The sequence below is a fragment of the Rhineura floridana genome, chromosome 8 (genome assembly GCF_030035675.1).
Source record: "Rhineura floridana isolate rRhiFlo1 chromosome 8, rRhiFlo1.hap2, whole genome shotgun sequence".
Taxonomy (NCBI): domain Eukaryota; kingdom Metazoa; phylum Chordata; class Lepidosauria; order Squamata; family Rhineuridae; genus Rhineura; species Rhineura floridana.
In genome coordinates this window covers 89731889-89758570 of record NC_084487.1, presented here as the reverse complement: position 1 = coordinate 89758570, position 26682 = coordinate 89731889, and the positions used below count along the sequence as shown (strand labels likewise).

Below are 26682 nucleotides of genomic sequence, written 5' to 3'. Positions count from 1 at the left end.
CCTTGAGAGATAAAGTGCGGAGCTCCAGACTAGGCATCCTTCTGGCTTGCCATCTTGGCCCCCTCCCTCTGCAAGCAATCAGTTCACATCTCTGTTAATGGAGAAAAAGAGTATGTGTACGAGGAGGAGAGAACACAAACAGATGGAGAGATGGAAGGAACATAGAGCCTATGTAGCCTTTCAAACTGCTGGTTTTTGTCTCTGGTTCTGCCCACCATTGGATTTTTCCCATGGATCAACAGCCCTTCCCAGAAAAAATATCCCCAATCCTACTCTAAAAGGCTTTGGACCGGCAATGCCTCCCTCATGAGCCTGTCTGTTCATGCAAGTTAGCCGAGTGCACATCTTGCCACCATTGGACATTGGTAAGAATGTATACAAGGACCTTCTCTGTTATGTGTTTATGTGGTGCCCTGAAGGTGTGGTTGGACTATAATTTCCATCAGCCCCAGCCAGGGCTGACAGCAGATATAGTCCAAAACATTTGGAAGGCACCAGGTTGGCAAATCCTGGTCTTAGCTGTAGATTTCCAGGGATCCATCGGTATTCCACCTTGTTGATTTTTTTGTGACTACCAAAAGACCTTTGCTTCAGCAGGCCTTTGGCCTCGCCACTACCTGATTTTACTTCCCTGTACTTTGGTGGTTGATCAGAGGATCATAGAATAGTAGAGTTGGAAGGGGCCTACAAGACCATCGAGTCCAACCCCTTGCTCAGTGCAGGAATCCAAATCAAAGCATTCCCGACAGATGGCTGTCCAACTGCCTCTTGAATGCCTCCAGTGTCGGAGAGCCCACTACCTCTCTAGGTAATTGGTTCCATTGTCGTATGGCTCTAACACTTAGGATGTTTTTCCTGATGTCCAGTCGAAATCTGGCTTCCTGCAACTTGAGCCCATTATTCCGTGTCCTGCACTCTGGGACAATCAAGAAGAGATACCAGCACTCCCCTATGTGAAAACCTTTCATGTACTTGAAGAGTGCTATCATATCTCCCCTCAGTCTTCTCTTCTCCAGGCTAAACATGCCCAGTTCTTTCAGTCTCTCCACATAGGGCTTTGTTTCCAGTCCCCTGATCATCTTTGTTGCCCTCCTCTGAATCCGTTCCAGTTTGTCTGCATCCTTCTTGAAGTGCGGAGACCAGAACTGGACGCAGTGTTCAAGATGAGGCCTAACCAGTGCTGAATAGAGGGGAACTAGTACTTCACGCGATTTGGAAACTATACTTCTGTAAATGCAGCCTAATATAGCATTTGCCTTTTTTGCAGCCACATCACGCTGTTGGCTCATATTCAGCTTGTGATCAACAACAATTCCAAGATCCTTCTCACATGTCATACTGCTGAGCCAAGTATCCCCCATCTTATAACTGTGCATTTGGTTTCTTTTTCCTAACTGTAGAACTTTGCATTTATCCCTGTTGAATTTCATTCTGTTGTTTTCAGCCCAATGCTCCAGCCTATCAAGGTCCCTTTGAATTTTGTTTCTGTCTTCGATGGTATTAGCTATGCCCCCCAATTTTGTATCATCTGCAAATTTCATAAGTATACTTTGTACCTCCTCATCCAAGTGTTAATAAAAATGTTGAAGAGCACTGGGCCCAGAACAGAGCCCTGTGGTACCCTACTCATTACTTCCGCCCAGTTTGAGAAGGAACCACTGATAAGCACTCTTTGAGTATGATTCTGGAGCCAACTGTGGATCCATCTAATAGTTGTTCCATCCAGCCCACATTTAGCTAGCTTGCTAATCAGAATATCAGAATGATGATTAATTAAAAAAATCTGCCCCTGCTCTTTTTTGGTGTTGAGGTTGGTATTGCTTTAAATTTGTTTTTGAAATAATAATCATAAGTAAATAGAAAATTTGCATTTTTAATGTCACATTGAATTTTAGTACATTTCAATCCAAGGAAAAAAATAAACTGACAGACACAGTAATGAGTATAGGATTATATATACATTACAATATGCCTTGTTATAATACAATTGTGGCTGTATGGTAAAAATAACTCGAGGAGTGATGGAATCCAAACTCATCTAAATAGCTGTCAGGAGTAGAGCACTAAACGCATTTCCAAAATAAGCACTAATGTTTAATTTCAACGCCTTAAAAACAGCATTAGACCTTGGCCTTTAAAAAAAAGTTAAGTTAACACCAAGCTAGCTAAGTAACAGAAAAGGTCTAGATATAGAAATGCTTTCCCCAGGCTTTCATATAGTGGAGGGTAATTATTTCTACAACAATACACATGGCTAAAATCCATGCTAATGTCAAACTGTTGATGTCCAGTAGCAACTTGTTCTAGGGAATTGTGTTCTAGAAGCTGCCCTTTTACATGAAAGCAAACAATATGAGATAGTCTTATGCAAAAATATTTTTCAAATTGTTTTAATTGAACTGAAAATTATAGGCATGTTGTCATTATAAAAAAGTCTAAATATATCAGAAGCTCTCAACATTTTTAGCTACACTGATTTTTGTAACCTTTTAAAGGAGAAACAAAAGGACAAAGAAAAATGGTCAATTTGCTAAGCCTTGTGTTCTAACCAAACTACTTACAGTGATTTTCAATGGCAAATGCCCATGCTGACTGGCTTAACAATTTTGAATACCTTTGCAATCACTTTATTTTATATACAAGGAATCCAAAATGATCTACTTTGTAACTTTCATTTTAGGCATTCTGCATTTCTTTCCCAATCTTGTAGCTAAGGATCTTGTTCCAGTCAATCTTTGTGCGAGTAACTGGCAGTTGTCGGCGCAAGGCCTTGAAAGTAGTGTCCGACATAGTTTGATAATTCTCGCTGATAGCAGTCTGGTCACAAAAAAGGTAGAACAGATACATTAGGAAAATACATGGTTTGACATAAAAACAGATATAACAAACCTGCAAAAACAAAACCTGTTTCTGTCTTACAAAACCTATTTGTTGTCTATATCAGAAACAGGTGTGCTTCAGATGGTGCAATTAAATATGGATAACATAATTAGCTAGAAACCTTATTTTTAACATCCTTCAATTATGGCAGGCACACAATGGAACACAGGAAGGGGATAATATTCCCCTAAAATGCACGTCCGTTTACTGGCTTTTATGAGTTAAATACACACACCCTTGTATTGAGTTTAATAAAGGTTCCCTCACCAAACTGAATTGGTTTCATCACATAAATAAGGGGGGGGGGAGGATAATCAAGCAAGTTCTTACTCTTAACTTCTCAATCCATCCACAGAAAAGCAAACTATGATGTTCGGGGTGAACAGGTTCATCTCCCATAAACAAAACTACTTGTATTCTGAATGGATATGGCCAAAGAGTACATTCTGAAATTTGTTAAGAGTATAAAATATTTTAATCCCAGGTGTCCGATTTAAGACCAGTATTCTCTACTACTACAGAGATGTCGTTAATAATAGAAACAATACTTTCCAAAGTGAGGCTTTAAAAAGTAGTAAGGCCCCATAGTAACTTCCATTACTTGAAATAAGTCACCCTTTGAATGCTATGCCTTTGTACTCACTTTCTGAAAGCTTGTGTCAGGAAGCGCTCAGAAAGTGGGTGCATGTGTGTTTAGTAAGTGGGTATGGAAAAGTGCACAACCAGCAAAACTCTGCCCTTCCTTTGCCATTGAGATTCTAAACATTTCCACACGTGTCTAACATTCATTTTCTGGCTGCTTCGGAAGACATAACGTAGGAAGAATGGTGTCAAAATCAGCTATGAAGATTCAGAATAGTAACTAAAATTGTATGTTGCAGATTTACTGTATACCTGGTATTCATTTTCTGCAGCTTCTACAATCTTTACAAATTCCTTTGCTGTTTGGGCTTCATTCTAGAATAAAGAGGAAGGTTTTAAAATTAGATCTACTATAACATTGAAGCAATCTGTCTAAGACAGTCATTTCAGATATAACTATTATAAGCAATTATAGGTTTTTTTCACTCTTCAAAGCATTACACATTCTCGGCAAGTTTTACAACAAGCCTGCAACCTGTCAGTATTATCTGCAAAAGACAGATGACATATGTATGTTCGGGTGGGAGACAACACAAACATGAGATTTTTACTGGTGACTTACAAGCTCAGTACTAACCCAGGGAAACAAAGTACAGCTGACTTATGTTCTTGTTCCTATGCTTTCTCATCTTGTCAGAAAGAGAACTTGCAGATCTCCCCGCCAGAGAGTTTCTGAAGTTTCTACACTTACAGAGAATCTATTTCAGACAAGCCAGACAAGAGGAGGGAAGCACAAGTCAATTACAGTTCCTGTTCCCCAGCTAGTCACATTAAGCTCTATGTAGATTGCCAACTCTCTTGCTGAGCTGTTTCAGGGATTCTGCACTCTTTAAAGCCCTACTTTGTAGGTTGTAAACCCACTGCCAATTGCTCCTTCTGCAACACTCACTACCGTGCATACTCTTAACATGGAAGGCTGTTTGCAGGGTATAGGCAGATCAAGTATTAAGATTTTACTTTGATCTGCCATGCAAGAGCCTGATTTTGCACTTTGCACCTGAATGGGCCAATGCACCATTCAGAAGAGTAAAGTTACAGAAAGACTATTGGTAACCTTCTGCAGAAACAAGTGTCTGCAGAAACAAGCTGATCATAGCATTTTAGCATAGCTTTTCACTATTTTTGAGATTTCCCCCCCAGTTTTCCAGCAAGGCTACTGAAGCAGCTATGACTCAATCCCAATACTAAGGCTCTAGAAGCTATAGATTCCACTAACTTTCTCCCTCCAAAATCCATACTTCCAAAGCAAATGGAGAGGTTCCTTTCATTCACAGCATTCTTGATGGACTGAAGTTTTGTTTCTTTGCCTAGTCCTGAATTATATTTTTGTTTCTTGAACCGAGCACCACATTCTGCATGGCAAGCTGCTCTTGAAAAAAGGGGCTTTCAAAAACAGTCATAAGATGGCATTGGGGGTGTGCTATAAAAAAAGTTAAAAAATTAAAAAGACAAGTTTTGAACGTATATAAAATAGCACTTTAGATTCTGGATAATCTGTGTTACAATTTGACCAAATTTATTGTTCAAGGCAAGCAGGTTTGTAGGAGTTGGCTAGTCATAGGTATCTCCAATATCAGTACTGTAATTTCTGTTCAAAAAGAGTTATGCAAGCCGACAAAAGATTTTGTATCCATATGAAAATATTACCACTTCACAAGAAATCAGTATGACAACACTAGCTACAGAAAGGCTTCACTCACTCAATTGGCCTGTTCTTTTGTGCTGCCAGTTAGAGATTCTTTTCCTAAGCAAGTGCTGGCAATTATACTGCAGTACTGGGGAAAACACACTGACAGATGAAATGAACCCAAATGTTTCATCAGTTAACACAATTGCAATATTGTATTTACACAGTCTAACGTTCTAAACTACTTCCTGCTATTTGTAGAAAAGGGCTGGATCGTTTTAAAAAAAATAGGTAAAACTGGGGTTTGGCTACATTGAATTTAAATGGAGATCACAAAAGTGAGAAAGTTATTGATAACTAGTGAATACTCATGAACTAGTGAAGTTTTCTGAGGAGTTTACTCACTAGTCATCTGTGCCTATAATTTTACTACATATGAAAAACATGTTTCCAATGTCAACTTTGTAAAGTATTCCAACGCTTGGGGGATATTCACATTGATTTTGTGTTGTAGCATGTAGTGACGCACACATGCAGTGTACCACCAACTGTGGAAAAATCGTAGCTATCATCAGATGATGGGAAGTATTACTCTAACAATACTTTTCAATGCTTACTGTTTGTGCATTCAGGTGAAAGAAGAAATATGATGCGACAGAACTGTGTGAATCAGCCATTGGTTGCAGAATAAAATATTATGAAGAAGCATACATTAAACACTAACAATATCAGAACTGTGCTTTTAAACTACAGACTGGATTCAGAGGTAAGTGCGTGTAATGGGGTTGGCAGAAAGGAGGGGGGCTTCAACCTATAAAGTAGGGCCCCACTTACTGGTGCTTCGCTTTCCAGCGTTCCACTAATGCAGCAGCTTTCAATTCCCCACTTTAAAGCCAGTTTTGCGCTTTTGCGGCATTTTCGTGAAACGCGCCCATTATTCTCAAAGGGTTCCGCTTTACGGTGATTTCTGCTTTACGGCAGCAGTCCGGAACAGAACCTGCCGTATAAGTGGGGCCTGCCTGTACCGCAACCCACCTCATTCAAGCATAGTCTCTTGAGAGGAAATTTTCAAGGAGCTGGGCTGGGGAAGGCAGGGAGATCAACTTCTGCCTGCCCCTTTTATACACATTTAACTCTGGATGCTACCCTATGTGACCATTGAAAAAAGTTTCTTATAAAGAAGTTATACTCACAGTCACCGTTAGAGAATCCTGTATGTCTTTATGACTCACTAGCTGAACGTTTCCATCTTCATAATAATGAACCTGTGTATAAATAGTTAAAAGTGGTAAGAATTATCACACATACAAAATGGCACTATCTTTTAGGAAGAGTCAGTGATATTACACTGTACTGGATCTCGGCTATCACACCTTGAACAGGCTGAGATTATGGTATATTTTAAGAGCCACCTTCTTCCAAAGCAATATGCCTGGCTACTTAAGCCATCACTGAAGGCCAGAAGTAGCTAACCTCAGGCCCTCCAAATGTTGTTGAGATTCCAACTATGGTCAGCCCCAGCCAGCATGGCCAGTGATCAGGAATAATGAGAACTGGAGGTCCAGCAACATCTGGAGGGCCATATGTTAGCCACTCCTCTGGATGCTATTGCCTTTGGCTGTGAGTAACAACCAAAGAGGACCTTTTCTGTGGTGGTGCCCCATTTATGAAGATCCATCCCAAGGAAGTTTGGCTGATTGAGCAATTGGTGGTTGATTTAGTTTTGGATAGTAAATACTGGTTTTTTAATTAATCTGTTGCTGTTTTTATTGCTATATAGCTCTAAGGTAATATCCTTCAGTCTTTGACAATTTCTCTTGGTAAATTCTTCCAAGCAAGCCAGTGATAATTTTGATTTGCTATTTACTACATTATTTTGTAATTCTTTCTCCAGTTTATTTTAAAGCTTTGCAAGCTGTGTTGAGTACCATCATTAGTAGAAATGCAGAATAAAAACAAACAGTTTTGAGAGTTAGGTGCATTCCTTAAGGAGGAAGGTAGGATAAAAATTAAATAAATCAAATAATGATAATCTTGGTAAATTAGGGAAAGCCTACCTGAATTTTCAAGATACCAGCCACCTGAGTGGTTGAAGGAGCGATTGTAAACTTCCATTCTGATCGCCAACGACCATTCCTTAAAATAAAATAAAATTTTAGATAAGCAAATATTTTAGATTAAGAAAGTAAGAGGAAAAGAGGATCCTTTCTAGGAAAATTTGCTTTAAATACCCCATCAAAGGACTGTGCAAATTTCTTTGTTTAAACTGAAAAAATGAAATGTGTGTAAACATTATACAGAATGTTGCAACAAGATCTCCATGTGCATGAGATGAAATCCATAAAACAAACCAGCATGGCTGAGGATACATTTTAAGAAGGGGCTCCTATCTTAATAAATTAACACTGGCAATTTTCCCCCATACCTGTATATTTATGACATTTTCAAGGGTTAAGTGTTTGTCTACAAAATTCTTCCAAATATATATTCCTACCTTCATTTTTATATAATTGTGTTCAAAAACTGGATGCTGAATATTACAGCTTTAATATCATGAACACCATTTCTAAATACTAAAGATGCTGAAAATGGAACTCCAATGTAACTTTCAACAGAATGAGTGGAATAATACAGAAAAGGAACCGATTTACAGGTGACTGATATGATCGCTTATACTTACCAAAAGTTTTTTGCTTGAAACTGATGACTTTCTATGCATACAATAATTGTTTGATGTCCATCAATTGTTTTTCCATACACCTTAAATCACAAATGGAAGACAGTCATGCTAAGTTCCAAATTAATGCCTTAAAGATAAAATTTAAAGGGATACACCATTCCCACTCTATTATTTAATTATACAGAAAGAAAATTAGGTTCTGTTCCTATATAACAAAAAACCATTAAAGATACACTTTTCCAAATAGGAAACTCGGCAATCCAGATTATGTTGTTATTGTCAACATGGACAAAGAGCCAGTTGCCATTTGACAAAGTGCAGAGAGGCCCACACATTTGGGGTGGATGTCGCAGCCAACCATTGTTTTTAGTAATCAGTGAGGCAACTCTCTGTTTATGATCCACAACAGCAAAAAAAGGGGGCCCCTTTTGTATACACAGTTCAAAGGGTTGTTTCTTTTTTAAGAGAAGACAATAGCACAAATTGTGTGTTCTTCCCCACCTATTACACTAATACTGTACAGTAGAGCCCTGCTTTACAGCGATTCACTAATACAGCAGTCTCAATTAGACGCAATTAGACTAAAGCCCCACACATACGGCGCTTGTTCCGCTTTTACAGCAGTTTTCGGGCATCGTGCAACATTCTATTCAACAGGTTCCGCTTTACAGCGGGAATCCGGAACGTAACCCACCGTATGAGTGGGGCCCTACTGTATCCCAGCATAAGATTCCACCAGAACCGGCACCATTATCAAACAGACTCACTCTGTGTCCCTGTGCAACTGCAAGGTTTTTACAGACATGGAACCTCTGTGATTCAAGACACTGGAGGTTCTATTTCTGCTGGCTGCCAAAATTAAATTTCTAGTTGCTATTGATGACCTAGCAACCACATCTGTGGACCCTGAAGATGTATATTAAAGGCTGCAATCTAGTACACACTTACCTGGGAGTAAGTTGCATTGAACTCAATGGACATTGAGTAGACATGGATTGGATTGCAGTCAAAGTCTAGATTATAGTTACGGATTAATATTGATACATTTAAAGTATCCCTGACCTAAGAATAATTTCACAATTATCTGCCTGGTTTGCAGACAAAGGCCTTTAAGAAAAACTATATTGAACCAGTCTTAATGCATGGAGATAATGCCAAAAAAGAACAGGCAAAAATAGAGTATTTATTTATTTATTACATTTATGTTCCATCCATAGAACTGAATTCAAACCAGCAGATTAAAGAATGGTTTTAATCCAAGCTATTTCTAGATCCTGCTACACTTACTGTGCAAACACCATTTGGATAGTGTTCTTTCACATAGGCTCTCATTGCTGTTTCTATGGAGTTTCTCCATGATTCAATTGCATTTTCAACTTCATGGGGCTTTGGATCAGTAGCCTCTTTTCTTAAATGATCAAATTTAAAAGAAATCTTGTTTTTCGGGTCCAAAAACTTTCCATTGCCCAAGTCACCATGTTCTGTTATTAAAACCTGCACAAAAGATAGTTTAAAAGTGGTACTTTTAGAAGATTAGAAATATTGTACTTTAAAAAACAATATGAAGTAGAATTGTCGCTACAAAAGTGTACTGAGAAAAAGTAAAGTAAACTTTTTAATCATTCCCTCAGTTTCTGAAGTTCAGAGGTAAGTGGCTATTCTCATGAGCCAATACAGCACCACATACACACAAGGAAGATATTAAGTGGTTTGGGAGAACCCCAAGGTTTGTAAAAGTACAAAGCAAGATTGAGCTGCTCAGCCTCACTCCTCACCTCAGAGATTTTGATGGGAACTGTTGCCTTGAATGACATCAGGGAAGAACAAGGATGAGGGCAGGAAACACTGCCTGAATTAAATGGGTTCCACACAGACACCATACATTTTCTGTCCCAGTGCTAGATTTGAGTGTGGTTTTATTTTAAGAATCTTCTGTAAACAAGATTTGAGAGCCTCTTGGGGCTATAATGTGGGATATGTATTCTAAATAAAATAAATCTTACAAAAAACTTAATGGGGCAAAAACACCAAACACAGCCCAATGAGTACTAAGCATGCTTGGAAGCGATGGAATGCTGACTGACTGTGAGGTGGGCAAAACTGGAAAGTGGGGAATGAAATGGCTGACTGGAACCTTGAACAGGAAACACTTTGTTGCAGATCCCACTTGTTAATTTGAAAATAGCAGGTAGAATAGAAATGGCAAAAATCCATTCAGAACATCACTAGATACACCTTTTTCAAAAAAAGCAAGTTATACAACCCAAAGCTGTGATCTGGGAGCAGCTCCTTGTAATAGTGGATTTATGTTGCCATTTCATTATAGTGATGGAGAAAGGGCTAAGTTCATTCACTAACAGTGATCTTGTCTGTGATCACAACAATCAGAAGTGATAGGAAAACATGGCTCAATGGCTCTCATCTCAGCTTTACCCCATTGTCTCATATTGGAGAAGATGATGCAGACCCACACAAATAGGCCAATACAGGGTGGCTAGGGAGTACTACCAACCACGGTTCTGGCAAGCAGACAAAAAATGAGTTTAGCCCAATCCTCATACACCCATCCCTCCAGTTTCACCACATTTAGTTGGAGGAATCTTTGGTATATCTGTGGTTGTCTCCATCACAACTGAGACCTCAAATCTTAAATACAGTGCAGCAGTGAAGGGTAAATCAGAGTTCCAAATGAGAAAATCTATTTTTTGTTATAGACTGGGGGACGGGGGGGGGGGGGACGGGGACGGGACGGAGGATAGATGTATTTGCACTGATGTTACTTCAGAAGTGCACATAAAGGGTTGTGTCCAACAAAGTTCTGAGCAGTCCCATTTAAATTAATAGACATGCCTAATTTAGATCCATTAATTTTCGTGGGTCTACTCTGAGTTGAACATAGCTGGCTACAACCCAAAGCAATGAAATAAGATAAACAAATAAGAGAGCTAATGTTGTACCACTGAGGACATGAGCATGAAGCAACTACAACAATATCATTACAAAGATATATGGGTTACCAATGCCAGCCTGATTTAAAAAACCCCGAAGAGCTAAATTCAGTCAACTATCAATCAATTACTGTGCAGTTAAAACAGATGTTTATTAAGTATCATTACCATAGATTTACTCAGATAATCAGATGGAGACATGGTTGTCCACTTGGATGAACACTTATTAGTATAACCAAACAAACAAATTTGTAATCCATACAACCTAATCACTGTTTATGCTATAGCTTACAATAACAATTATTTAATTATTATTTAATTTATGGGCCACTTTCCACAAAAATTCTCAGAATGACTTACAAAGAGTAAAACTCCAACAGACAATACATGCATTAAAACCAATACAGTACAAACAAAATAATCAAACCATAGAACAAATCCCACCACTCACCCTCTCTTTAACTAAACGTAATTTCAGTCATACCTGTTCATCATAGCCTTCTATTTTTACTGGAGTAAACTGGTCCAAGTTATACTGTGCAAATGCACTGAAAAAAGATAAAAGGGCATCAAGTAAACAATGATTTTTCAGCATGTTCTTCTAAACATTAAAAATAGTTTTATTCACCTGTACATAGGCTGCAGGTTATCTAACACTATTCATACATTATATGCAAAATAAAACCTAAATCACTCACTTAAAAATGCAATTTTTATCACACAGACACCCTGGTCAGTATGAGCAACAGGGCTGTGGATGCAGCTGTGGCTATCTGCTGCGTTAAGCCTTGCTGCTGCTGGCCCAGGGGGACTACAGCCTTAAAACCCAGCTTGAATAGATATGTCTTTCTTACTTCTGGGAGAAGATTGTTTTTGAGGCTGGTGAATGTTTAGAGCCCCAATTCAGCAAAACAAGCAACTACTTTTGAGCAGTGGGGAAATGCTGTTCTGTCCCCTCCTTAGAAACTGCTCACAAACGTATCAGTTAACACAACACAAACAGTTATGAATGAAGCCAAAACGGGGATACTTACTGAGCTGCTCCTTCCCTGAGAAGATTATCATTATTAAGCAGCAATCGAACATCTGAAAAATACTGAGCATTAGTACATTATGAATATACTAACTATAATCCTAATCAGAAAATGCATGCTTTTCCACAAGAAGACGTTATCTATTACAAACATCTATATATGACAGTGACAATAAAACCTGGAAAAATATTATTTGTTTTAGGGTACTAGCCATGTTCAGAGATGTAAAATAGCAACTTCCTAGGTTCTAGCATAAAATCAGTAGGCATGTAAAGTTCCTGGAATTTTTCCACATCTGCCTATAACACTGCAATTCCAACTACAGGAAAAAAATTTGGCAGTTCAATTATGTAATATATTTAAAAAACTAGAATGATGAATTTTCTTGGAAAATATGCTAGATATATTTCTCCAAAGCTGAAATATAAACACTTCAATCCAGAATTCTATACACATTCCAATGCGTGTGCACATGAAGTTCCTGTAAGCATAAATAGCACTGGTTACAAGGAAACAGGGTAATTATAAGTTTGCTATTATGCAACTAATCATCAAAAAATAAACTAAAGACTGCTAATCCCACAGGTTCTCTCAACTACTTTTGTTTTAAAGGATGTATAAAAGTTTCCAGTACATTCCAAAGACTAGCATTAGCAAGTAAATTTAGAGGTACTTAATGTAATTTAACAGGGATACGTTAAGCAAACAAAAACTGCAGATCCACTGGAAATGTATAATTAGGAAGTAGGCTATTCCCAAACTGATTACTAGAATCTTCCAACATACTTTAAAATTAAATTAGTAATCTAGGGTAAATCTCAAGATGTGCTTACCACAGCAAATGAAACATTGTGCCCTGTAATACTGTATGTAAGAAATCAATGGCTTATCTCCCAAAGTAATTTTGAATGCCTTAACCCTTATCACTTATTTCATTGTTCTTTATAGCTTAAACCAGCCTTTCCCAACTAGTGGGCCACCAGATGTTGTTGGACCACAACTCCCATCAGCCTCAGCCAGCATAGCCAATGGTCAGGAAAGATGGGAATTGTGGTCCAACAACATCTGGTGGCCCACTATTTGGGAAAGGCTGGCTTAAACTATTGTAACCTGTTTCTCATATTATTTGTAGTAGTTTCTTTCGAGAACAATCTGTAAATATTCCTTTCTTCTTTATACAATTTTGAATGCTTTAAACCTGATCACTTATTTCATTGTTCTTTATAGCTTCAAATATTATAGCCTATTTCTCATATTATCTGTAGTAGTTTCTTTCGAGAGCAATCTGTAAATATTATTTTCTTCTTTATACAAAGTAGCTTCCCTCCCCATCTTTTTTGATAAAAATGTAACATTATGCTCAACAATGGGGTGCCTCCTGACCTTTTCAGAAGTTTCAGGGTACTGCTGAATGCTGCTGCTTTGTTCCTAACACAGGTAAGCATTAGCAAGCAGCACAAAATAAAATAAAATAAGAGGTCTAAAATTTATCTTCCAAAACTATTCACAGTGCTATTTTGGCCTGGAAAAAAATGGAAAAATTGGGAGGAGGGGAATCTGCCCCCACCCTTTTTCCAGGCACATCTCTAATTTTGACTTATAAAGCTCTAGGCAACTTGTGTCCAGCCTAACTTTACATAAGCATAAACCAAGAGGAACCCCTTCAACTCTTAGCGTCTTTAGGGAGGACTAGCTCTAGGTACCCACTAAATGTGAAGTTAAGCTGATTGGGAAGCCACCTTAGAGAAGGCAGTACTCTGGTTTTCTGATATGCAATTCCCTCCCTAAAGAGGCCTATATTTACTCATTCACACGTATATATTTATCATAAAATTTGAACCATGTGTGCACATTGTGACCACTGAAAAACAGTGTGTTGGGAGTTAATCATGTTGTATATGGCTATCTGTGGGGATCCTAATCAGGGGTAGTTGATTCACACATGCAAGTCACCACCTAAATTTACATTTAGTGATAAATGTACATGCATGAACTGGCTCCATATCTCCTCAGCTTGTGACACACAAGGGATCCCAATACTACTTTATGTTTCTGTTGCTGCTTTGGATTGGTGTAGTGGTTAGAGTGTTGGACTATGACCTGGGAGACCAGGGTTCAAATTCCCACACAGCCACGAACCTCACTGGGTGACCTTGGGCCAATCACTGCCTCTTAGCCTCAGAGGAAGACAATGGTAAACCACCTCTGAATACAGCTTATCATGAAAACCCTATTCATAGGGTCACCATATGTCGGGATCGACTTGAAGGTAGCCCATTTCCATTTTCCATTTTTACTGAAAACTTCATTGGCAATCTGTCAAAAGTTCAGCTGACTTTTTTTCAAAAAAGTAAACAATAAATGCCACTTAAAATAATTTATTTTAAAAATGGCAAAAGGACCACAGGTACAAGCAATATGAAGTTGGTACCATCTTGATATGTTTATCTCCTCCCATAAAAGATCTCTGAAACCATTAACAAAACAACTAGAAAGGAGCATGTACACTCACCGTTAAAGACCTCATTGAATTCCCCTGGAGGAGCATGGATGATGAATTTTGCTGCTACCCGCACCTGAAATGGAAACAACAGGTATATCTTACAGTAATCATAGCTGAGTTTAGGGGAAAATCTACTCAACTTTTTAATAATTCAAAAGAGCCACATAAAAATAACTAGCCTCACTTATTTTATAATTTAATACTCCAAATGATATCCTAAACCAATCACAGAATGCAAAACTATGTAGTAAAGAGAGATGCTAGGCTAAGTTCATTGACAAGGGGCAGTCTGAAAGTAGAATAGTTAGCACAAGTACAAGCAGAATTCAGACACAGATCCTCTGTGAGATGAACAAATAGTTCTATTGCCTTTTACAGTCAAACCAGACGTGACATGCCAATGGAATTTCTTCCTAATTCAAATGGCAACTGCAGAGGATCTTTAGGATCTCAGTAGGGAAGTAAAGGGTTAAATTCACGATCCCCATCTGCTAGTCCTGATGATCATCCCCCAGCCGATACTATTTGCATGTTTTAAATGTATACATTAGATAGCAAAACACATTTAACATTATGCCTAGTTTACCCCTTCATTAAGATTTTCTAAGAGAGCTAAGATTTATACAACAGGAGAAACAAATGCTTGAGTTCCTACAAGAGTTAAACTACCACTGTGTATTCCTTCTCTCCTACCCTAAATTAAAAATAACCTACACAAAACATTCTCAAACACACTATCAAAAATAGAAATATAACCCTCTGAACCTCACTGGGCACAAAAACCACTGGAGCATATCTGAGTGTAGCATAGTTCTGCAAAGTCTCAACAAACAAAGGTCAATGTGTGTTTTAAAAACAAGTCCTAAAATAATGCCAGAAGCATATGCTTCAGAAGCATCAGTAACATACCTCTCATATAGGTTTTAAGAATACCTTGCTAGTTTTAAGTAGCAGGTGTTTTTTGACTGCTGAAAGCACCTGCTGCTTCAAAGATCCATTCTGTGGGAAGATGGAAAATATCAGTAGGGGAAGAAGGCAAGATAATGACAGCTGAGGAAGGACCTAGTAGCAAATCTGTCCATGCCAACCTGTAATGTTACTGTGTCATCCAAGGTGGGCTGGTTTTCTGCTGAGAAGGAATGAAGCAATGCCTCCTGACATAGTCTTGACCACCTTTGATGATACAGTTGTGCTACAAGATTGCATGGGCAGGTCTATAGGATTTTGCAAATTCAGTTGATTGCTTCCTTTACAGCTCACACTCATCCTGCATTCCTTCCATACTGTGGATCAAAAGGGCTTCCTTGCAGGTAGGAAATTCAATCTTTCTGAAATAACAGGCTACGTAAAATGCTCAAAGACACTCAGAAAACAAGGCCAAAAATGCACCAAGCCAGTTCCATAAAACGAAACTAACACTACAATCTATTATTAATTTAAACATTTTATACAGGTCAGAATCTCAACTGATTTCACTTTTACACAATCAAGGCTACAATCCTAAGCATTACTCTGAAACAAGTTCCAGTCATTCAAATGAAACTTGCTTCTGAGTAGACAATGGTAATATGTATGATGAAATGACTAACTCAACAAACAAAATTAAAAACAAGCATGTTCAAATAGCTGTTTCATATATAACATTATAGTTCCTTAAATTTAAAGACAGATAGTTAAGACAGCGGATGGCATTTCTAAAAAAACTCAGTTGTAAGTCCGTAGTATGCCTTTTCTTCAGCAATGATATTTAGACTCTGTTACAAATATACTATTACTATCTCAACTCCTATTAAAAACAGAGAAGCAGAGTGTGTGTGTTTAGCCCATATATGAGATGACATAAAATGAGATGCTCTTGTTACCACTAGCCTTCCTGACCACAACGGAAATTGATCTGCTCTAAGGCAAAACCCCTTGGCATGTACATGCCTATATAAGGCAATGACAATGTGCACATGAACACCATTATGAGTTCCTGAAGCCAAGCTACAGTAGTTTAGATCTGAATCAACAATATACAGCAAAAGACAGTAAGGACAGATCTCAGGAAGATAAAAACTGAGAAAAGCATTAAAGTGGCAGTTAGTGTAAAGAGTTACACAACTTGCCAAATAAAACTGAAAGTCTAATAATTAGGCAGAACAGCAATAGACACAGTCATTTTTTAAAATACAGGAAATAACCAGATATAACGGGGGAGGGATTTCATGCAAAGTTCTGATGGGCAAGAACTGCTGAACTCCCTCTGCCTGTGCTTTGTACCATACCCGTCCCTGTCTGCTCCTGACCAGGATCAGGACCAGAAGCAGGCCCTGCAAGGAGAAAAGTTGCTTAGGAAATAGCATCCTCTTCCTGCCTGCCTTTTTGCATTAAGCTCACCACTCTAGCCATCCTGTGCTTAACACTTGCACAACAATACCTGCATGCTAACATATGGTTCAGGACACCTAGCTAGGCCATGAGAGCCAATGCAGTGTGGTAAATGCATGATATGACTTTGAAAGTAGTTTAAAATTTCTACACAGCTATGAAGTTCAATGGGCTGTCTTGGGCAAGTCCTCACACCATACCCAAGAGAAAAGTAGGTTGGTCCTATCTATGCCTCCCTGAACTACCTGGGAGGAACAGCCAGGTTACAATACAATACAGTAAGAAATCTTGACCTAATTGGCCATACCATATGTGAAATGCTGCATCTTTTGCCCATGTCTTGCAATACTTTGGCAATGTACAGAATGGATAAGCTATGGCTGTTCTAACAACTATAACCTTCAGTATCTAAGAAATCTTGAATTTGGTCATGAACTGCATGTAGCAACAAAACCCAAAAAGTTACACACAGTAGAATGAAAACCTAATCATTTATGCAACCTTGTTTAAAAATCTTTGCAAAATCCAGCCTTCCAGAACCAAAGCTATTCTTAATTAAAATGATCTTAAATACTTCTGTGACATGGTGGTTTTTCTGTATCCGGCTGGTACAAATTTTCCTTACCATAGCCTTTTTGCATAATGACACAAAAAAGTAGAGTTTTGAAAAATCATCATTTTAGACAGAGCTGTAAGTTAACTTTGTTTTAAAAGATGTGCACCAATGGCACTATGCTTCTGGTCTAAGGTGTTAGTAATGACTTGCAAAGCTCTTAAACACTTGAGACCTAGATACTTGAAGTTGCACCTCTCCCTATATTGTCCTTCCCAGGCTTTAAGATGGGGTGGAGAACCCTTTTAGCTCTAGGGGCCAGATCTTTATCTGGCCTGACCCTGCAGACCAACTTTGACAGGTGGGTGGAACAATCCACCTATCAGTTATATGACGGCTGACAGGTGGGTTGTCCTGCCCACCTGTCAAAACCCCTCGCACTACGTTCCCAAGTGCCTGATAATGAGCTAAGCCCTATGGGAAGCACAGAGCACAGGATTGGCAAAGCACTTCCTTCTACTTTCCCCATCAGCTGATGGGGGGGAGGGGGGAGAGAAGCCTGCAATTTGCAAGTATTGGCTGTGTGAAGGAGAATGCTCTTTGATAGATTTCTGGGAATCTTGGAACAGTCCTTGTAAGAATTTAATTGTTGCCATTTTTGCATAAGCATTATGGTTTTCAAGCTATACTCCTTTCCTAGAAGCCACAGGAACCCTCGGTGAGATCAGGAATGGCAAATCAGATTTCCTGGAAGACAATCTGCCAACCATTACCTATCCTTCCCTTCACATACACCTCTGCAAGAAAGTGTTGAGCACATTTAAGGGCACTATCTTAATATTCACGGAGCAATAGAGACACATAAGAAACCTGAGCAGTCCCTCAAGTGGATCTGCTGCAGGGGTTCTTAGCAGATTTGCAAAGGTTCCTTCATCAGACAAACCAGTATAGAAGTATCTGCAAAGCGTAGGAATCTTCAAGTCTACTGCACCGGCAACATGTCATGAAAATATACGCCATGCATGACTAACCTTAATTTTGACTATTTCCACTTTCCTACAATGGCTTGCACAACTCAAGAAGATGAACCATATTTTAGGTCACAAGTGGGGAACCTCTAGCCTGCAGACCTAATTAGGCCCACAATGCCTCCCAATTGGACCCACAAAGCTGTTTTTTTTTCAGCCATGCCCATCTGTCATCATCTGACAAGTATCCTCTGTGCCTTTTACCAGCTTTGTCTGGTTCATCAGGTATGGCTGTTCCTGGACAGAGATAGCCTGACCAGGCCCCAGGTACCCAGCCAGCTGGGACTGATTGCTACCACCTGTCCCTCTTTGGAGGGATACATAAGCCGGCTGGCTGGGGTGGCCTGGGTGTGTGTTTGTTTTTTGTTTGCTGCTTTTTTTTTTTTGGTGGGATTAAGGAGGATTAATTTTATGATGTTTTAATTGGAAATTGGTTTTAAATTGTTTAGGACTGTGGTTTGTTTTTGTATATGTATATTATGTATGGCTTTTTGTTATTGTAAGTCACCTACAGTGTCCACTAACCTGGACAGATAGGCGACCAATAAATAAATTATTATTATTATTATTATTCTGTAGTCCATGCGTTGGTAACCTCGAGGCCTGATTACTGCAATGTGCTCTATGTGGGGCTGCACTTGGCCCTGGTTTGGAAGCTCCAGCTAGTGCCGCCCTGTGCTCCTGCTGGAAGGGCGGGATATAAATCATATAATAAAATAAATAAATAAAATGCAGTGGCCAGATTGCTGATGGGAGCATATCACCAACAACATGTGACACCACTTTTAAAACATCTGCACTGGCTGCCCATCTGCTACCAAGCCAGGATCAAGGTCCTTGTATTAATTTACAAAACCCTAAACAGCTCAGGTCCAGGGTATCTTAGGGACCACCTGAACCCTTATATCCAGCTCAGTCACTGAGATCTTCTGCAGGAGCGGCTCTGGTTGCCCCGAGTTGGTATGGCTCATTTAACTTCAACACAAAATCGAACCTTCAGTGTAATCGGCCCGGTTCTCTGGAATGCTCTGCCAACAGAGTTTCAGCAGGTGCTTTCTGTTTTAACTTTGAAGCACCTGCTGAAAACATTTCTGTTCCACCATGCTCATGCAGGAAATTAAGAACATGCTTTTTTCACAACAACTGTCCTTTGTTTTTATTGTATTTTTAATGTTTTTTATTCTATGGTTGTTGCGTTAAACATGCTGTAAACCACTTTGATCTTTTTATCAAAATAGTGCTATACAAATATTTTTATAAATAAATAAATCTGACATCTGGTATCGGACATCATACAGTGTTAGGTATGGAACAGGTAAAGCCACACCTGCAAAGGAACAATTGGGGTCCTTAGAGTATACTCCTGTTCTTTTGCAAGCATGGCTTGCATGTGGCGCTGTTTAGATCTGGCACCAAATTCAAGCTGCACTGATTTCAGCAGACATCGGATCCACGTGGGAGCTCCCAGCTAGCCAAGGTTGGATCCACTTGGGAACACACACTCTAAAATTTAAGATGTAGACGTGTTCAAATATATAAATATGTCCAAGAATTTTTTTACATGGCATCTACATCTACATCACTTGCAGATATGCAAATCATCATGCATACATTCTAATTGTCATATGCATAGTATCATAGCATTCTGTCACGAATTCAGTGTCAGTTTTCCTCAGCATCCATTGCCCCAATCAAAGTAGGAAAAATTCCAAGCTTTAAGGGAGCCTGAAACCTGAATACTTGATGCTAGCACATACAATTTTGTAATATTTGTCCAGCCCTGCTCTTCTCTCTCAAAACCTTGCTCTTTTGTCATAAACAGATTCAACAATTTCCATAAATAAATAATTTTGCACAGGAATATAGGTGAAATCACAGTAGGAGATATAATTATCATTTCTCGGGGGACATCTGGAGGATTGTGAGCACAACCCAGTTTCATGAAGTTTCAATAATTTGTATTTCCCCAAATAGAAGGGGAACTTGGTAGTCCAGAAGTATGGAGTTCTGTCACTATATCAGAATACTTGCATGAATAACGGAGCTGCTTTAGTGAAAAGTGTTTGCATAGAAAGAACATTACTTTGATTTTCACAAGCAAATGCACAAGTCCTTCACAATTTGATGCTAGTTTACAGGGCTTATGCAAAATGTGGTTTGCCAGTTCCAATGTAATCACAATTACAGTTGCTGAAAACCAAGAAGTTATTCATTAAGCCAAGCTTGCATAAGAGAGAAGGAACACAGAGTTTGTTCCTGATCCTCCAAAACAAATCTTGATTATGCCTGAGCCAAGCCAGTGGAAATTGATGATGCAGAAAATTTTTGTTCAAGTTAAAGTATACAGAGTAATGTCCCTAATTCAGAAACAGAGAGGAAGTTCCTCAAATTCTTTTTGTCAAGCACACCCTTAACTATTGCTCAATGGATCTGCATTTCCCCCTTTAAAGCATGCAGTAAAGATAACAGCGAAGATAGCATATTGGATTCTAAGATAAGTGAACTGAAGGAAGTTCACAGACGGAAAGTCTTTCATCTCCTTAAGAACATAAAAGGAGACTTCTGGATCAGGCCAGTGGCCCATCTACTCCTGTTCTCACAGTGGCCAACCAGATGCCCATTTCTCGCCTATCTCCTTGCCTCTGCAGTTTTCTTCACCCCCATGAAAAGCATCTTCCAGAGGATGAAAGAAAAATCTTTCCAAAACGATGTGGCATGGAATCCAGGGGATCTGCTGGGGCAAGAGGGTGAACGGCAGTTCAATTTTGATCAATTTGACTCTACCCAATTTTGATCAATTTGACTCTACCCAGCAGTCCTTGAACCCCATTCTACATTGTTCAAGAGCCTCCCCTGCTCCCTCCAGGACAGGCAGGAGAAGGAAGAGGATGGGAAACTTTCTGTGAATTCTCTTTTGCTCACTTCTACTAGAATCTAGACCCTCCGTGGCGCAGAGTGGTAAGCAGTGGTAACGCAGACGAAGCTCTGCTCATGGCTGGAGTTCGATTCCAACAGAAGGAGGAAGCCAAATCTCCGGTAAAAGGGGTCGAGGTCCACTCAGCCTTCCATCCATCCGTGGTCTGTAAAATGAGTACCCGGAATATGCTGGGGGGTAAAGAAAGGCTGGGGAAGGAACTGGCAATCCCACCCCATATATACAGTCTGCCTAGTAAATGTTGCAATACGTCACCCTAAGAGTCGGAAACGATTCGCACTATAAGTGCGGGGACACCTTTACCTTTACTAGAATCTAAGCCAACATTTCTACAGTGACAGACAAATCCAACCCAATGATATTCTTCTGTCTCAGTCACAGAACTTTAGATACTATTCTGAGCTATCTCTTCATCGTGATAGGCAAAAGAACAAGCCAACTAGCTAGAACCAAGGATCTCAAAGGACAACTGCATAGCACCAGGAAGCTCCAGAGGGATTCCCAGAGAGAACCAGACAGCTGTTGAGTAAGATCATACCCCAGTTTTCAGAGAATATCCTGTACAATGTAAATCTCTGCTTATTTGGTGAGAAGTCAAACATTGTGTTTCTTCATCAGCATCTTAATTCCATTTAAGATAACCACTAGGGAAATTTATGTTCCACAGATCCCAGGTGAACATTATCAATATTCTTGCCATACTGTTGAAACACTTACCAAGTCTCTCACTTGTTAGTTTATGACTCGTTTATGACTCGTATGCATATCTCTACTGGAATTATGAAAAAGCTAGAGAGAATCCCTGTACAAGGTTTATAGTGGGTTTTCAATCTTTGTATTTATATATATATAGACTACTATGTCATGTTTGTTTATCTATTAGAATCTCAACTTGATGAGTAATCAAAAATTGGTGTTCACTTACGTTTTTCGTACTACTTCCTTGAGCACTAACCAATGCAAACTAGTTGGCACAAGGAGTATGATGTCAACAGCAAAAGCCTAACTTTCTAGAGCAAGGTAGAACCAAAAGAGATGAAAGACAATTCTGTTGTTCTAAGGTGCAGTTTCTTCTTTGTGAAGTACTTTTTGGACAAGGTGCTGGAGATGGTGGTGTGCTTGGAGGAAGTGGATTATCTGGACCTGTTCCAATCTAGCTTCAAACCCAGTTTTGGCCCCAAAAGGTGAACTGTGTTGGGAGAGAGACAGGAGGAGTGCAACCCTATTATCTTTGACCTCTCAGTGGCTTTTGATATTAGTGATAGTATCCTCCTGGAACTGCTCAGTGGGTTGAAAGTGGGAGGCACAGTGTAAGAGGGTCCACTCCTACTTTCCAGACCATTTTAGGATAGCTGGGGAACTTTTGTTCAACCCTTTGGCAATTCTGCTGTGGGATCTCACAAAGTTTACTCTTGTGCCCTGTGCTTTTTAATGTCTATATGAAGGCAATGGGGAAGGGCATTGGGGGTTTGAGACTTGGTGCTATCAGTATGCCAGTGACACTGATGTATGCCCAGTAGCACATCTCTGTGCCATCAGAATCAGGTGATGCTGTACAAGTGCCGGATCACTATCTGGGATCAGTGATAAGGGCCAATAAAATGAAGCTGAATCCTGACCAAAAAAAGGGGACTGTGGGTCGATGGTTCTTGTGGTAGGGAATTGGGAAGACTAACTGTTCTTGACAGGGTTGCGCTCCCCCTGAAGGATCATCGCTTGCAGGCAGTCCTAGATCCAGCATTGCTGCTGGACTTCAGTGCCTTCCTTCAGCTACAGTTAGTTCACCAGCTACAGCCATTCCTGGACTGCAATGGCCTGGGAATCCAGGGCTGTGGAGTCTGTATGCCAGACCTTCGACTCCGACTCCTCTATTTTTCTACTGTCCGACTCCAACTCCTTCATAAATGGCAAATGTATATTAACTAGTAATAACAAATTTACTGTAGTAAAATGGTAGCACAAGGCATTTCATCACCACCACTTGAATCCAGAGCTTGGAAAAGTTACTTTTTTGAACTACAACTCCCATCAGCCCCAGGGATTGGGCTCATAGAAGTTGTAGTTCAAAAAAGTAACTTTTCCAAGCTCTGGATTCACATGGTGGTGATGAAATGCCTTGTGCTACCATTTTACTACAGTAAATTTGTTATTACCAGTTAATATATATTTGCCATTTATGAAGGAGTCGGAATCGGTACATTTCTACCAACTCCGACTCCACCCAAAATTGCTCCTGACTCCGACTCCACAGCCCTGTGGAAATCTTCTAGTTAGATTACTGTAATGCACTCTACAAGGACCTAATCTTCAAGACAGTCTAGAAACTGCAGGTGGTGCAAAATGTGGCAACTAGGACCATGGCTGAGTTACTAAGGCAGGATCATATTATAGCAGTCTTAAGGGCTTTACACTGGCTGCCAATATGTTACTGAACCCAGTACTCTGTTTAAAGCACTGCATGACTGGGTATCCAGATATATGAAGGAGTGCCCCTCCCTACATTAGCCTGCCTGTGTATTAAGTTCTGCAGGACAGGCCATTCTTGTTGTCTTATCAATGGGGCAAGTACTGACATATTTTCGATGGTGGCACCTTTATTGTAGAACTGCTTCCCTCTAGTGGTATGGCTGAAGCTCTCAATCACCTTTTTGGAATCACCTGAATGTTGGAGACAACATTTAAGAATGACATCTGTGAACAAGCGTCTGAAGGCTGCTATCTTAGTTAAAAACAGCAATCAAAACTGTTTTAGGCAGCAATCCAATTTACACTTACCTGAGAGTAAGTCCCACTGAACCCAATGGAGCTTACTTCTGAGTAGACATGTACTGGATTGCAACCTTAGTTTTATTCTTTAACTGTTTATTGCACAAGTTGCATTTTATTTTTTACTGTAACCTGCCCTGTTACGATCAAGGGTGGCATAAATAATATTAGCTATAGTTTGTTCACGCACAAAAAAAATCTCCTTAAACTTACTGAAAAGCATACAAAGTAAATGTACACATAACATATGCATTATCTTCGTTACAAAAAAAAGCCTTGTAGAATCTTCAAGAGACCTTAAAGACATAACAGATTTAATGTGGCACAATCTATTGCATGGATCAAGAAAATAAGACAACTTTCTTTTATATTATTCTGGTGTCTGGATATCTACAAGTAACTACCACATTCAACCCAAGTAAGTAGTATGTGTTTATGGCTGTGTCTAGCTCATATTAGTGACAGAAAGCAACTTCAGTAAGCCGACATAGGACTGCATCCTTACTGATACATGTAAACAAACTACACTGTACCATTAGACATTTAAGACAATAGAAAATAATGCCTTATACTCATCAATCCAACTGAGTTCAATGAGGCTTACTCTGAAGTACATGGTGGCACAAGATTACCACTGAAGACTCCTTGCTAAAGGACAAAAGGGAGAAGAACTCATTACATGACTTGACAAGAACTGAAAACACAACTTAGACCTAACAAACATCTTCTGAACTGTATGCACACAATTACCCACAAGAACTACAATGAGTCACTTAAGCTATTTTAGTTTATTTAAAATTTTCATCCAATACATCAGAATTTTCTTGTATTAAGATGTAAAGCTGTACACTACTTTTTATGAACACCTACACATTTTTCTGCAACTAGCTCAGTCTTGAAAACTTCCTTGATAAAAAGAAAGTGATAGTGTATTATATAAAGACAATGCAAACTGTGCATCATCATCATTTAGACAATTAGCTTTGAAATCGCTTGCATTTTCAATTGCAGTTAATTCGAATTCAAATGAAGGAAAGACCAGAGTGAGCAAACCAGTTGTTATGTGTAGCTGTTCCTCAGCCTGGCACTTCTTCTTGAAAATAAAAGCTGTATCTTTTTATTCTATAGGGCTGTTCAGTTCAACAGGTATTTACATTAAATGTCATGCCTTTAAAAGAAATCTAGTGGAAAAATCCTCTCTTACTTGAGATGACAATTGTAGAGTACACTCACAATTGTCCTTTTTAGATATTACGGAACTTATATATGCATGCATAACTATAAAATGTCTTAAATGCAAATCTAAAAATACAGTGCAAGAAAGTAACTGTCAACTTCTGTAAACATGGGCACATGTTACAAGTACACTCACTAGAGCCAGGAGTGTGCTTGGTAGCAAACATGGGTCTGCTACCATGCAATGTGGGAACCCCCCTTCTCAGAGTCATACTGAGCAGTCATTTCTAAAAGTCCATCATGCATCTCAGTAGAGCAAGGTTAACAGAATGTGAACTATAAGCCATGCGTGTATGTGAAGGAATATTTTAAATCCCTCAACTATTCAAGCACATGAAAGACGAAAAGCATAGATCTCTCCATTTAAGAAGATACAGAATAAAGCAGGGTGTGTGAATCCCTTCTCCAAGTACAGTAGAGCAGATTTTACATCGTATACTCAAAAAACCTCACTAATTAATTAAACACACATTCATTAATCCGAACCAATCATCCACCTCAAGGCAGTCAGTAAAGTGTATCAGCATTCACCCATAACCTACCATTAAGGGCAGGAAAGAGGAGGAGAATAGACGATTCACCATTTCAAAACCACTTCAACCCCATAAATAAAGTGATGAACGGGTGATTGAACAGGCAACTTGAATACGCAACTGAGTCAGATGTCATTATTTCTCTACCTTCGAACTGCCCCCCGTTTGAGGTGGCGGAACTGCCCGGACCAACACACACACACCCGGAAGAGAGGTACACAGAGAAGGGTGGGGTGAGTCGAGAGCGGGACTGACAACGAAAGAGGCTCCCTCTCAGTTTGGACCGCCTGAGGCCTTAACAGAAAAAGGAGACAGACAAGCGGGGGAGAGGAGAGGCTCTTTCACCAGACACCGGATCTGCCCCGCCTGCTTTGCTGCTGCAACCCCAGCCCGGCGCCTGGAGCCTATTTTCAGCAATCGGACCGTACAAGGAGCGGCAGGAGAGGTGCAAAGCCGGCCTTGGGCAGCAGGATGCGACCCTCCTTCCTTCTTTTCCTACCTGCCTCCCCCCTTATGCGACTGACAGAGCCCGCTTGGCTGGCTCGACCCTGCTTCCTCCCTTTTCACGGGGCGGAGGGAGGGAGCAGCCAGGAAGCTTTTCTCGGGTGTAGCAGCAACTGTCGCCCCTCACCCAGCCCCTCTTCCTGCCACAAGGGACTCTCCCCCCCCCTCACCTTCTCCTCTTCGGAGAGCTGATCTTCTAGGTCCGCCATCTTCGTTTTCTCCCCTGCCCGACCACGAGAAGGAGGAGGAAGAGGAGAAGCGGCGGCGACAGCAACAGCAGGAGCAGGAAGAGCGAAGGCCCAGCCACCCACCTCCGCCCCTCGCTCTAGCAGGAAGGGCGGAGCTCTGGCTCTAGGCGCGTCCCCGAGACAGGCGAAGGGAGGGAGAGCAAGAGAGCTCGCAGCTTCAGAAGGAGGGGAGTTGAGAAGCGACCGCGAGCGCGA

At 39.9% G+C, this 26682-nt stretch overlaps 1 protein-coding gene across 2 annotated transcripts; it reads right to left on the bottom strand.

The window, feature by feature from the left end:
* Positions 1-1853: 1853 nt before the first annotated feature.
* On the bottom strand, positions 1854-26682 carry CAPZA2 (capping actin protein of muscle Z-line subunit alpha 2). Of its 2 annotated transcripts, none has more exons than XM_061640059.1 (10): positions 26410-26682; positions 14324-14387; positions 11812-11863; positions 11262-11325; positions 9117-9323; positions 7830-7909; positions 7207-7285; positions 6343-6414; positions 3775-3837; positions 1854-2817 (listed from the first exon to the last, which is right to left on the bottom strand). In XM_061640059.1, exons 1-10 carry the CDS (start codon positions 26446-26448, stop codon positions 2677-2679), a joined length of 861 nt encoding a protein of 286 aa, XP_061496043.1. In that variant the 5' UTR covers positions 26449-26682; the 3' UTR covers positions 1854-2676. The 2 variants fall into 2 exon arrangements, with proteins under 2 accessions (XP_061496043.1, XP_061496042.1); XM_061640058.1 differs by lacking the exon at positions 26410-26682 and adding an exon at positions 25745-25845.